The sequence below is a fragment of the Terrapene carolina genome, unplaced genomic scaffold (assembly GCF_002925995.2).
Source record: "Terrapene carolina triunguis isolate 2854851 unplaced genomic scaffold, T_m_triunguis-2.0 Scaffold784, whole genome shotgun sequence".
Taxonomy (NCBI): Eukaryota; Metazoa; Chordata; order Testudines; family Emydidae; genus Terrapene; species Terrapene triunguis.
The window spans coordinates 230,415-243,357 of NW_020665135.1; the positions used below are offsets into that span (position 1 = coordinate 230,415).

Here is a 12,943-nt window from a genome sequence, read left to right on the forward strand (position 1 = left end):
AGTTTTCTCCTCATGCTCCGTGTAGAGCTGGCTTTCGACATGGTCCTGGGCCCTCCTCCTTGAATCCCTGACTTGACAGTCAGAGAGATATTAATCCCCTTCCTGACCTTACTGTGTAGTGTCAGTGTGCAAACTGGGGAATCGGTCTATTTAGAACTCATTGAGTTGACACCTTTTTAATTGCTTGTACTGGACCCCCAAGGTCCCACCCCTTGCCCCCACCTCTTCCAACAAGGCCCCACCCCTGTGCTGCCTCTTCCCCCCAAGGCCCCACCCAGTCACTCACTGCATCATTGCTGTGTCCCTCCTCCCTCTACCCCCCAGCTGCAAGTGAGCCATTTAAGGTTTTGGTAAGGGTGACAACTTTAAACATGATTCAAGGGGCTACATAGGCACTCAAAAACTGTATTTTTTAGCAGATAACTTACCAATTAGCTGACTGGAGAACTGTATCTAATTCCTATGTAAAAGAAAGAAAAATAAATAAATATTAGACTCACTCAGCTCTGGTACTAAAATGTTCTGGCATCTTGGAGCAAGGAGGGGCAATCAGGGGCCTATGTAGAGGATTTTTTCGCAGAGGGCTCTTATGCCATCCAGCATTGGTGCCCCAGTGAAAGTGGACTGATGCGCAGCGGGGAAGATTAGAGTCCCTGCTACAGGTGATCCAGGAGTGACAATGGGAGATGTATTGGGCCCTTCAGGAACAGATGGGGCAGATTCTTGATGAACAGCTGACCCTTGTAAGACTCCTAAGGAAGGAATCCAGGAGAGACCACAGAGAGTGGTGTGAAAAGCCCCGCAGCAGGGCCAGGAGGCCAGTGGTGTAGTGCAGGGCCTGTTACACCTGCAGGAGGCGTGGACATTTAAGGAGGGATTGCCCCTCCTGGGATGAGGGAAAAGGAGCCTCACCCAGAGCAGGGGAAGGGACATGGTCCTGCGAAGGCCCTCTGGGTGGGAAAACCCAGGTGACACTGGACATGTTGGGCCTGTTGGCAATGCGGACACCTGCAGATGGAGTGCCCAGGCCCAAGGTGGAGGATCCAGTTGAACTCCAGTGAGAAGGGGAGACCCAAGACAGACTGTTAGAGGCCCAAGGCAGCAAAGGGGCAAGAAATCTACTTTGGATGCCGCAAGCGGGGCCATATTAAGAGGCACTGCCTCCTCAGGTAATGGTGGCTGAAGAAGGAGATGCCTGGGGACCCAGATGGGGCAAAGATATGGGGGAGGTTTAGGTTGGATATTATGCTTTGAGCAGGGGGTTGGACTAGATGACCTCCTGAGGTCCCTTCCAACCCTGATATTCTATGATTCTATGAACGTGGTCAACATGGCAGTGAAGGTGGTAGACCGGCCTGAGCCACCAGCCTGAGGTGGCAGAAAAGGGGACTGAGACAGAGTGGGCCAAGTGAGAGGTCAGGACCCAGACTGTGAGGGAGCAGGCTATGATGGGAACCCAGACCCTGATGGCCACAGAACAGGCCCACTGGACAGTGGAGGTGGAGCTGCAGAAAGCCCACAAGGTGAAGGAAGACCTGGTCCTGAAGTTGAAGGAAAGTGAAGAGAAGTGAGTGTGACTGGCAGGACATCTCTGGGTTGCACAGGCTAGAGGACCCCCCTACCCCTTGGCATGGGATATTGAGTTTGGAATGGGTTAAAAACAGCCCTGGGAAAGGGCTGCCCAGGAGAGCCAATCATGACCAGGCTTGAGGCAGCCAGTTAGGTCCTGGCAGGGCCAATATAAGAAGGACTCCTGGGGAAAAGGAAATGAGTCTTGCTCCAGCAGTGGATCAAGAAGGACCTAGCTGCCTGGTAGAGACAGGGGTACCTTGGACAGAGCAGTACCGGGAAAGGGCAGGCTGAGCTGGGGAGCTCTGGCCTGGCAACCTCCCAGGCTGAGGCTTTGCAGCAAAGGCCTGAGGAGATACTGAGGAGGCATCCAGACCAAGAAAAAGTAGCAGATCCAACCCCCTTGCCAGTGATGAGTGGCCATTTCAGACTGTAGTTTGCCCCCAAGAGAAGGGGCTAGATGATGACTAGCAGTAGCCACTGAGGCAAGGTGGATTTAGGGGGTTAGGGTTCCCCTGAAGAGGGGAGACCCAGAGTGTGGGGACACTGCTGTGGGGGCAGCATCCCAATGTAAGGGGCACCATGGTCTGGAAGGGACACGGGGCCTGAACTGGAGAAGATAAAGGGACTGCAGAGGGGCAAGTATGGGCAGGGGAGAAACTGTCCAGAGGAGGGCGCACCTGAGCTGGATGAGCTAATTCCAGGACGGACCAGCAGGAGGTGCCATGGCGGTGAGTGCCCAGCCCTACTACACATGGTGGAAAATGCGGGCATCATAAAGGAGGAGACCTGTCTGCATAAGGAGCTGGAGGAATCGGAAGTGGCTCTGGAGGCACATGTGCGACTAGCTCAGGCGAGGAGACCCCCCCCTACCCCCAGAGGGGGTGATCTTCAGGGGGAGGGGGTGTAGTGGGGAGGTCACCCTGATCTGGCTCAGAAAAGGTTAAAAGGCAGGCTTGGAGAGGGCTGGGTCTGAAAGCCAATCAGGAAGAGGCTGGGACGAAGCCCATCAGGGCCAGCTGGGCCCTATAAAAAGGCTGCAGGGCCAGAAGGTTGCCAGTCTCTCTCCAGGCTTGGAGAGAGCTGGACCTGGCTGCCTGAAAGAGTAAAGAGTACCTTGGACAGCGCAGTGTTGGGGAAGGGCAGAAGGAGCTGGGGGAGTTCCAGCCTGGCAAACCCTTAGGCAGGGACCTTGCTGTCAGGGCTGGAAGAGGTATTAGAGCTGTGGGAAGGCAGCCAGGGAAAGAAGAGGCAGCAGGTCCAACCTCCTGGCCGATGATGAGTGGCAAGGGGTTGGACCTGCTGCCTCTTCTTGGCCTGGCTGCCTCCCTAGAACATCCTCAGGCTTTTGCTGCAAGGCCTCAGCCTGGGAGGTCACCAGGCCAGAGCTCTCCAGCTCAGCCTGCCCTTTCCCCAAAATCTGTTTGCTTTTCTGATTGCCACTGTACATTACACAGATGTTTTCAGAGAACTATCCACAGTGATTCCAAGATCTCTTTCTTGATGATTAACAGCTAATTTAGACCCTCTGGTTTTGTATTTATATAGTTGGGATTATATTTAGCCATGTGCATTACTTTGCATTTATCAACACTGAATTTCATCTGCCATTGTGTTGCCCCATGACCTAGTTTTGTGAGATCCCTTTGTAGCTCTTCCCAGTCTGTTTTGGATTCAACAATATTGATTAATTTTATATCGTCTGCAAATTTTGCCACCTTACTGTTCACTTCTTTTTCTAGATCATTGATATATATGTTGAATAGCACTAGTCCCAGTATAGACCCCTGGGGGACAGCACTATTTAACTCTTTCCATTCTCACCAGGTTTTCCTTCCCTTCTTTCCTATCTTTTAACAGGGGTGCCTGGCAATGCTTCCAGGATCATCTAACAAGCCTTACTTTAATTTAATGACTAGCCCTTTTTTAAGCTAATCACCCTGCCTCTGTTCATAAACAAACTTCCTGCCCCAATGGCAGAAGCTGGGAGCATCTGTCTATAAATAGTTTAGTCATTAGAAATATCACTCCTAACAAGATCTTACCAGGACAGAAGAAAGGAGTAACTGCATTCTAGATATAGCTAGTTTTCTCCAGCGTTTCAGCAGAGGGGTAGGCATAGACGGAATGGAACCTCCTCAGAAGAGTGAAAAAAGAGAGGCGGTTTAGGTCTAGCCCTTTAAAAACACAGAGACTGGATGAGTCAGAAGAAGCTGGGGCAGGAGAGAGGCACATATATAGCAGATTTGGTTTCAGGGGTATGGCTGCAGCAGAGAGACAGACTCCAGCTGGAGGAGGAGCCAGAAGTTGCAGGACATGGCCCCTGGACACTGTAGATGGCTCTTACCAAATCCCAAAGAATGCTCCACGGCGGTGAGTATACTGAGGCAGGGAATGATGTGCAGGTGTTGTATTGCGTTTACATAGATCTGGGTATCTCTTGTGCTCTCTAAAGTAGAGGAATTGTTTTATCAATCCCTTTTGCAAGGCCTGGGTCTGTTTGCCTTAATGATCTTGTGACACAAAAGAGAGAAACTGGAAACAGAATGTGCCCAAGGGGGAGCGCTGGGAACGTGTGCTGAAGCACTTGGAGAATCTGGGGGAGTCAAGCCAAAACCAGTCTCAGGGACTTGCTGCTTCGTAATCAGGTCTCCGCTCACAGAGGGAGACACTAGAATGGAAGCTGCACCCAACATTGGACCCAGAGGCAGGGCCTGAACGTGGCTGCAACTCAAAAGCACATGGGTCCAGGGTGTGGGACCCAGACACAACTGCCTGGTGGGTGCCCAGCCACAAGCACTTGAGCAGGGCTGAGACAGCAAATCTGGAGCTGCTACATGAATGCTAGAGGACTATGAGTGGGAGAGGAGTGGGGCTAGGCAAAAAAGTGTCCACAAGATGTTCTCTTCACCCAAATATGGCTCCTCTGACCACGGTGTTTCACAGAGTGCTCTGGTTCCTGGACTGATCCAGCTGGATTTCGCTGAAGGAAATATTTCCAGAACGAGGCAGTGATGTCAGGGGTCAGGGAGAGGATTTTTCTCTCTTTTGGAAAGTGCTCCCCAGAATGGCAGAGGCAGGGAGTCCCTGTTCAAGTCACTTTCGTCTCATTTCTCTCTCTCTCTCTCCATGCATTTGTGTCCATCTCTCACCCCCGCATAAACACCTCCCTCTTTCTGCCACTTCTAATGTGCATCCCACCCTAGGTGCCAGTTACAAATGCTCAAGGGGCTGTTTTTTCAATCGACTTCAGTGGCAAGTGTAGGTGTAGCGCTGTGAATCGCTCCAGCTAAGAGCTGATCTGGCTGGGCAAGAAGCAGTGCACACTAATCAGATTATTAATCCAAGTAAAATAAAGTCCCTGGCCATTGCCATCAAGCAGCCTTCAGCTGCAAACTGCAACCAGCTTAGTATGAAAACTGTAGTAGGAAGAGGGACCGAAACATAAGACCTTGTATCAGAGGCCTGATGTGAGGCCTGAGGCCTGAACTAAAGTAGTGGTCAAGCTTTGCTGATATTTCAGAAAGGTGGTACCTGCACACTTTGATACCAAGCACATTCCGCTAAGAGATCAGGAACATGCTCACCCACCTTAAGGACAAAGTCAGACAACATGATTAATAGAGATATTTCCATCGAACCAACATGTACAAGGTAATGGGAGTCCCCTGAATACATCAATATTGGTACCCTAATACATCTGAGGGTGGCATCTAGATATGTCAGGAGTGACACGTAACTTGTTTGTAGTGGTGTATAAATATGTATCTCAGAGGGAGTGTCTTTGTCCAGCCTAGGGGGCAGTGGAAAGTCCCGCCACTGACTGAGCTGTGTCCATTGTCACGAGCATATATGTATTAGTGGCCAGGTAGAGTCTGTGGGATATTAGTACCATGCTTTTTCAACAATAAACCTGGCCAGGTGCCTTCACACCTTAACAGGTCTTAGAATTATAGAATCATAGAATATCAGGGTTGGAAGGGACCTCAAGAGGTCATCTAGTCCAACCCCCTGCTCAAAGCAGGACCAATTCCCAACTAAATCATCCCAGCCAGGGCTTTGTCAAGCCGGCCTTAAAAACCTCCAAGGAAGGAGACTCCACCACCTCCCTAGGTAACGCATTCCAGTTCTTCACCACCCTCCTAGTGAAATAGTGTTTCCTAATATCCAACCTGGACCTCCCCCACTGCAACTTGAGACCATTGCTCCTTGTTCTGTCATCTGCCACCACTGAGAACAGCCGAGCTCCATCCTCTTTGGAACCCCCCTTCAGGTAGTTGAAAGCAGCTATCAAATCCCCCCTCATTCTTCTCTTCTGGAGACTAAACAATCCCAGTTCCCTCAGCCTCTCCTCATAAGTCATGTGCTCCAGCCCCCTAATCATTTTTGTTGCCCTCCGCTGGACTCTTTCCAATTTTTCCACATCCTTCTTGTAGTGTGGGGGCCAAAACTGGACACAGTATTCCAGATGAGGCTTCACCAATGTCGAATAAAGGGGAACGATCACGTTCCTCGATCTGCTGGCAATGCCCCTACTTATACAGCCCAAAATGCCGTTAGCCTTCTTGGCAACAAGAGCACACTGTTGACTCATATCCAGCTTCTCGTCCACTGTGACCCCTAGGTCCTTTTCTGCAGAACTGCTACCTAGCCATTCGGTCCCTAGTCTGTAGCAGTGCATGGGATTCTTCCGTCCTAAGTGAAGGACTCTGCACTTATCCTTGTTGAACGTCATAAGGTTTTTTTGGCACAATCCTCTAATTTGTCTAGGTCCCTCTGTATCTGATCCCTACCCTCTAGTGTATCTACCACGCCTCCTAGTTTAGTGTCATCTGCAAACTTGCTGAGAGTGCAGTCCACACCATCCTCCAGATCATTAATAAAGATATTAAACAAAACCGGCCCCAGGACCGACCCTTGGGGCACTCCGCTTGAAACCGGCTGCCAACTAGACATGGAGCCATTGATCACTACCCGTTGAGCCCGACGATCTAGCCAGCTTTCTATCCACCTTACAGTCCATTCATCCAGCCCATATTTCTTTAACTTGGCGGCAAGAATACTGTGGGAGACTGTATCAAAAGCTTTGCTAAAGTCAAGGAATAACACATCCACTGCTTTCCCCTCATCCACAGAGCCAGTTATCTCATCATAGAGGGCAATTAGGTTAGTCAGGCACGACTTCCCCTTGGTGAATCCATGCTGACTGTTCCTGATCACTTTCCTCTCCTCTAAGTGTTTCATAATTGATTCCTTGAGGACCTGTTCCATGATTTTTCCAGGGACTGAGGTGAGGCTGACTGGCCTGTAGTTCCCCGGATCCTCCTTCTTCCCTTTTTTAAAGATGGGCACTACATTAGCCTTTTTCCAGTCATCCGGGACCTCCCCCGATAGCCATGAGTTTTCAAAAATAATGGCTAATGGCTCTGCAATCTCATCCGCCAATTCCTTTAGCACCCTCGGATGCAGCGCATCCGGCCCCATGGACTTGTGCACGTCCAGTTTTTCTAAATAGTCCCGAACCACTTCTTTCTCCACATAGGGCTGGTCACCTTCTCCCCATATTGTGCTGCCCAGTGCAGCAGTCTGGGAGCTGACCTTGTTCGTGAAGACAGAGGCAAAAAAAGCATTGAGTACATTAGCTTTTTCCACATCCTCGGTCACTAGGTTGCCTCCCTCATTCAATAGGGGGCCCACACTTTCCTTGACTTTCTTCTTGTTGCTAACATACCTGAAGAAACCTTTCTTGTTACTCTTAACATCTCTTGCTAGCTGCAACTCCAAGTGTGATTTGGCCTTCCTGATTTCACTCCTGCATGCCTGAGCAATAGTTTTATACTCCTCCCTGGTCATTTGTCCAATCTTCCACTTCTTGTAAGCTTCTTTTTTGCGTTTAAGATCAGCAAGGATTTCACTGTTTAGCCAAGCTGGTCGCCTGCCATATTTACTATTCTTTCTACACATTGGGATGGTTTGTTCTTGCAACCGCAATAAGGATTCTTTAAAATACAGCCAGCTCTCCTGTCGTCTTATTGGGTAGTTCACGTGAGGTCTGCTGTGCCAGCTAGCTGCGCAGAGCTGGGATGCCATACAGGAAGAACACTCACATGCAGCCAAACATCCGTCAACATCTCACAGAAAACCACACACCTGTTTGGAGGGATTGGTGGGCAGGTGGCAGCTTCATAGGCAGGTCTGGAGGCTTCTCGAATGATGTGGGTGCTTGTATAGCAGGAACTGCACCCTGTTCCCTTCTGCAGCCTTTGAAGGAATGTCATGGCAGCAGGCTTGCTACAAAGCTGTAAATCTATAGAACAATGGGTACCCCACCTCCCATGGATGGGAGCGATATGGGAAGCTGAGGAAAGCTAAGGAATTCTGGGGTTATGTTTTCCATGTTCGTGGTCTCCAAAAGCTGCTCCATAAGAAGCACAAGATATGGAGTGAGGATATTCAAAGCTCAGCCCAGCAACTGCCCCCATCAGCTGTGCCGGTTTTGGCAGTGTTCTTCTTAGGGACACATTACTAGAGTGAAAGACCAGCAAATTCTGAAGTGGGCATACCGAGGAACGCCACTACATGGCCAATGATCACGTGGACTCCAGGAGCTTCGGTAGCACAACAAGGCTACCACTCATTCCCAGAGGAATGTAGCCTTCTTATAAACAGAGCACTTTACCTCTGCACAGCTCTGTCTATCCATGACATGGGGATGATGCTGCCTAGCAGGCTATCTAAAAAGCTTTAAGATGTGGTGACCAAAAGCACCGTGCAGAGCGTATGATAGACTCAGCTTTCCTGTTCAGCTTCAGACCCTGGGCAATGGGTGCTCTGTAGTTCCAGATAAGGTGCCCTGTACGTGTGTAAATAGCCAGCTAATGGCAGGTGTGCAGTTTATCTCCCTCCCTTTGAGCTACCCCAGCCACCCCGGCCTCTGCCCAGCATCCCACCTTCCCAACTAGCATGGGTGCTTATCCTTCTGCCTCTCTCAGCTGTTGTCCACCTCGCTTCCAAGCTGATCCCTTGCAATGCCCCCAAAGTCAGGCTCAGGGCAAAGTGTTCCCAGCCATCCCAATTGCAGGTACCCAGCTGAGAGGAACAAAGGGGAACTAAAAGCTAAGGAAATAAGCCACACAATGGTCTCTTCCCTTACGACTTTGTAGCTGAGCTTTAGGGTCCACAAGCTGTATGATGCACAGTGTCGCCCACAACACAACCTTGCTCCCAACCCTCAATTGCTTTTAAACAGTTTCCTGGCTTCCCTCTCCACTTCTCATTGGTTCCAGTGCTGCAACCCCACTGCACGCTCCTGGTCAGGCTGTGGCAGCTCCTGTCCCAGCCCCAGAGCAGAGGGAGCCCAGCTGTGGTGGACGGGGGGAGGGAGGTGGAGATGATATAAGAACATAAGAACATAAGAAAGGCCGTACCGGGTCAGACCAAAGGTCCATCTAGCCCAGTATCCTGTCTACCGACAGTGGCCAATGCCAGGTGCCCCAGAGGGAGTGAACCTAACAGGCAATGATCAAGTGATCTCTCTCCTGCCATCCATCTCCACCCTCTGACAGACAGAGGCTAGGGACACCATTCCTTACCCGTCCTGGCTAATAGCCATTAATGGACTTAACCACCATGAATTTATCCAGTTCTCTTTTAAACTCTGTTATAGTCCTAGCCTTCACAACCTCCTCAGGTAAGGAGTTCCACAAGTTGACTGTGCTCTGCGTGAAGAAGAACTTCCTTTTATTTGTTTTAAACCTGCTGCCTATTAATTTCATTTGATGACCCCTAGTTCTTGTATTATGGGAATAAGTAAATAACTTTTCCTTATCCACTTTCTCCACATCACTCATGATTTTATATACCTCTATCATATCCCCCCTTAGTCTCCTCTTTTCCAAGCTGAAGAGTCCTAGCCTCTTTAATCTCTCCTCAGATGGGACCTGTTCCAAACCCTTAATCATTTTAGTTGCCCTTTTCTGAACCTTTTCTAGTGCCAGTATATCTTTTTTGAGATGAGGAGACCACATCTGTATGCAGTATTCGAGATGAGGGCTTACCATCGATTTATATAAGGGCAATACTATATTCTCAGTCTTATTCTCTATCCCCTTTTTAATGATTCCGAACATCCTGTTTGCTTTTTTGACCGCCTCTGCACACTGCTTGGACATTTTCAGAGAACTATCCACGATGACTCCAAGATCTTTTTCCTGACTTGTTGTAGCTAAATTAGCCCCCATCATATTGTATGTATAGTTGGGGTTATTTTTTCCAATGTGCATTACTTTACATTTATCCACATTAAATTTCATTTGCCATTTTGATATAGAGAGTGACAGGGGAGGAGAGAGGGATGGGGCAGAGCCTTAGGAGAAAAGGTGTAGAAGTGGGTGGGGCCTTGAAGGAAGATGGGGAACAGGGGCAGGGCATCGGGGGTCTAGTTACCAGAAATAAGAAAGGTGGCAACCTTATGAGTTAAAGAGTTTGTCACGCTGACACAGCACAGTATGGTCAGGAAAGGATTTAATGTCTCTTTGGTCAGCCAATGATACAGGGAAGAGGGCCCAGCACCATGGCACCAGCCAGCTCCCCACAAAGCTTGGTCTGAGAACCAGAGCACTAGGAGAAAATTTTAGTCCCTTTCTCAGTAAAGAGCTGGAGGATCCTGCCCCGAATCTCTTTGGTCTTCATCCCATAGATAATGGGGTTTAGCATGGGGGGCACCAGTAGATATACGTTGGCACTGAGAATGTGGAAATACAGGGGCATATTCTGGCCAAACCGGGACGTGAGGGAGGAAAAGAGACGTGGGATATAAAAGGCCGAGATGGCACAGAGGTGAGAGCCGCAGGTTCCAAACGTCTTGAGCCTGGCGTCCTTTGTGGGGAGGCTAAAGGTGGCCCTAAGGATCTGGGTGTAGGACATGGCGATAAAAACCACATCCAGACCGGTTACACAGAATACCACAAACAGGCAGTAATAACTACTGACATAGGTGTTGGTGCAGGCCAGCTTCACTACGGCCATGTGCTCGCAGTGCGTGTGGGGGATGATGTTGGTTCTGCAATATGGCCACTGCCTTGCGAGGAGGAGATATGGCAGTACAACAATGCCACCACGCAACATCACAGCAAGACCGATCTTGGCCACCGCTGGGTTTGTCAGGATGGTGGAATGTCTCAGGGGATGGCAGATGGCCACATAACGATCAAAAGCCATAGCCATGAAAATCCCAGATTCAGTCATGAAGAAGCAATGAATGAAGTACAGCTGGGTGAGGCAAGCACTGAAATCTATCTCCCTGGAATTGAACCAGAAGATGCTCAGCGTTTTGGGCAGGATGGACGTAGACAGGACCAAGTCAGTGACAGACAGCATGCAGAGGAAATAATACATAGGTGCATGGAGTCTTGGCTCCCTCTTTACAATGTATAGGATGGTGAAGTTCCCCAAGAGGGCTATGGCGTACATGGTGCAGAAGGGGATGGAGATCCAGACATGGACTGCCTCCAGGCCAGGAATGCCCAGCAGGATGAAGGTGGAGGGGTTGGTGAAGTTGGTTGTGTTGGAATCTGACATGGAGTAGGGGAGAAGGTGTCCAACTCTGAGGCAGAACGGTGTCTCCTGCATGTACCGTATATTCCACTGGCTTCCTGTAAGTACCCAGGGTCTAGGTTTATGATCACAGGAGAAATGCCTTCACGGAGAGACCATGTTCATACGAGACACTACGTGCACAACTGGAGGCTGAAATTTGACATTTTCATTATTCAGATAAATGAATTATGAACAACTGATGCTCCTAATGCTAATTCCATATTTTTATGGTGCTCCATGCATCAAATAATTCCTACACATCATGGTTTAGGAAACCTTAATAGTCACCAGCAGGAAACACGAGTGTAGATACTGGTTATCTCTAATTGTTCCTTAATGCAATGAATACCAGGCTAGAGAGTCCATGCTGTAGGCAGTTCCCAATTTACGCGGTTGCTCAAAATCTGAGAGTGGAAAAAAAACTTTTGCTAAGACATGTGCCAGAGGACATAGGCACCGACTTCTACTCATGCCAGTTGGTGCTCGACCCTGCTCTGCCTCCGGCCCCGCCCTGATTCCACCCATGCCCCGCCCCCTCACACTCCTGCCTTGCCCCCATTCCAACCGCTTCCCCAAAGTTCCCACCCCAACTCCACCCCCTCCCTGCCCCATTCCGACTCCTTTCCAAAATCCCCGCCCCAGTCCTGCCTCCTCCCCTGAACGCGCCATGTTCCCGCTCCTCCCCCTCCCTCCTGGAGCTTGCTACGCTGCCAAACACCTGTTTGGCAGCGGCAAGTGCTGGGAGGTTGGCAGAGGAGCGGGGACATGGCACGCTCAGGGGAGGAGGCAGGGGAGGAGGTGAGGTGGGGCAGTGGGCACGGGGAGGGGAGCTTGGCTGCCTGTGGGTGCAGAGCGCCCACTAATTTTTCCCCGTGGGTGCTCCAGCCCCGGAGCACACACTGAGTCGACGTCTATGCCAGAGGAAACATCCCAACCTGAACACACCTCAGGGAAAAGACCTGAGCATCATTGATGGCAGCTCCACAGAAAATCCTGCTCATTCGCAGCAGTGAGCAAAAAAAGAAAATATTTGGATGCCTAAGAAATGAGATGCACTCAGTTTTGGTCATCCAGACTCTACTATAAGGATAGAGCAGTTATAAAGGGATTTCCAAGACAGGCTGTGAAAATGTTGAAGGCTGCCATGAGCAGACAGACTGAAAAGTCTGGGATTGTTTAGTTTAGGGATGAGACAAACAAGGGGACATATGATACAGGAGGGAAAAATAAAAAAATTGAATTGGTTACATTTAAATGGGCAGACAGAGAACAGTTCCCTACCAGTAATATCTATAGACACTTTGTGCTTAAAATGGGCTAATTCCCCAAATTTGAGGGAAATTATCAGGAAAAATGACTGGGAGGAAAAATGTAGACAGCAAAATGGGAATGAAACTTGGAAGTTCTTTGAGAATAGTTTATTAGATTGCTAAAAAGCTACAATTCCACCGTCAATGTGGGAGAACAACTTTGACTAAAAACCCTGATCAGTGGCAGAGGGAAGTCAGCAATTAGTGGGGGAAAAGAAATATATTACAAATCGGGGGGGGGGGAATACAGATAGCAAGCCATACAAATTGGAAGTTATAAAAATTAATAGGGAACATTAAAGACATAAGGGAAAACTTCATGCTTGGCAGGACTGAGGATCAGAATAGGAGGTTATTAAGATTTTTTAAGAACAAAAGAAATCCTAGAAAAGGTTTAGGCCAATTCCTAGAGGGAGAAAAGCATCTTGCTAATATTGCAATAAAGGTTCATTAGCAGTAAAGGAGGA

At 49.2% G+C, this 12,943-nt stretch overlaps 1 protein-coding gene across 1 annotated transcript; it reads right to left on the reverse strand.

Moving 5' to 3' along the window:
* Positions 1-10,188: 10,188 nt before the first annotated feature.
* On the reverse strand, positions 10,189-11,154 carry LOC112124234 (olfactory receptor 52R1-like). The gene has a single exon (XM_024222756.3). The coding sequence runs from the start codon at positions 11,146-11,148 to the stop codon at positions 10,189-10,191; it is 960 nt and encodes a 319-aa protein (XP_024078524.2). The 5' UTR covers positions 11,149-11,154.
* Positions 11,155-12,943: the final 1,789 nt, after the last annotated feature.

What these genes read in the sequence shown, in the direction of transcription:
- LOC112124234 (XM_024222756.3), bottom strand. Translation starts at nt 11,148, where the DNA reads ATGTCAGATTCCAACACAACCAACTTCACCAACCCCTCCACCTTCATC.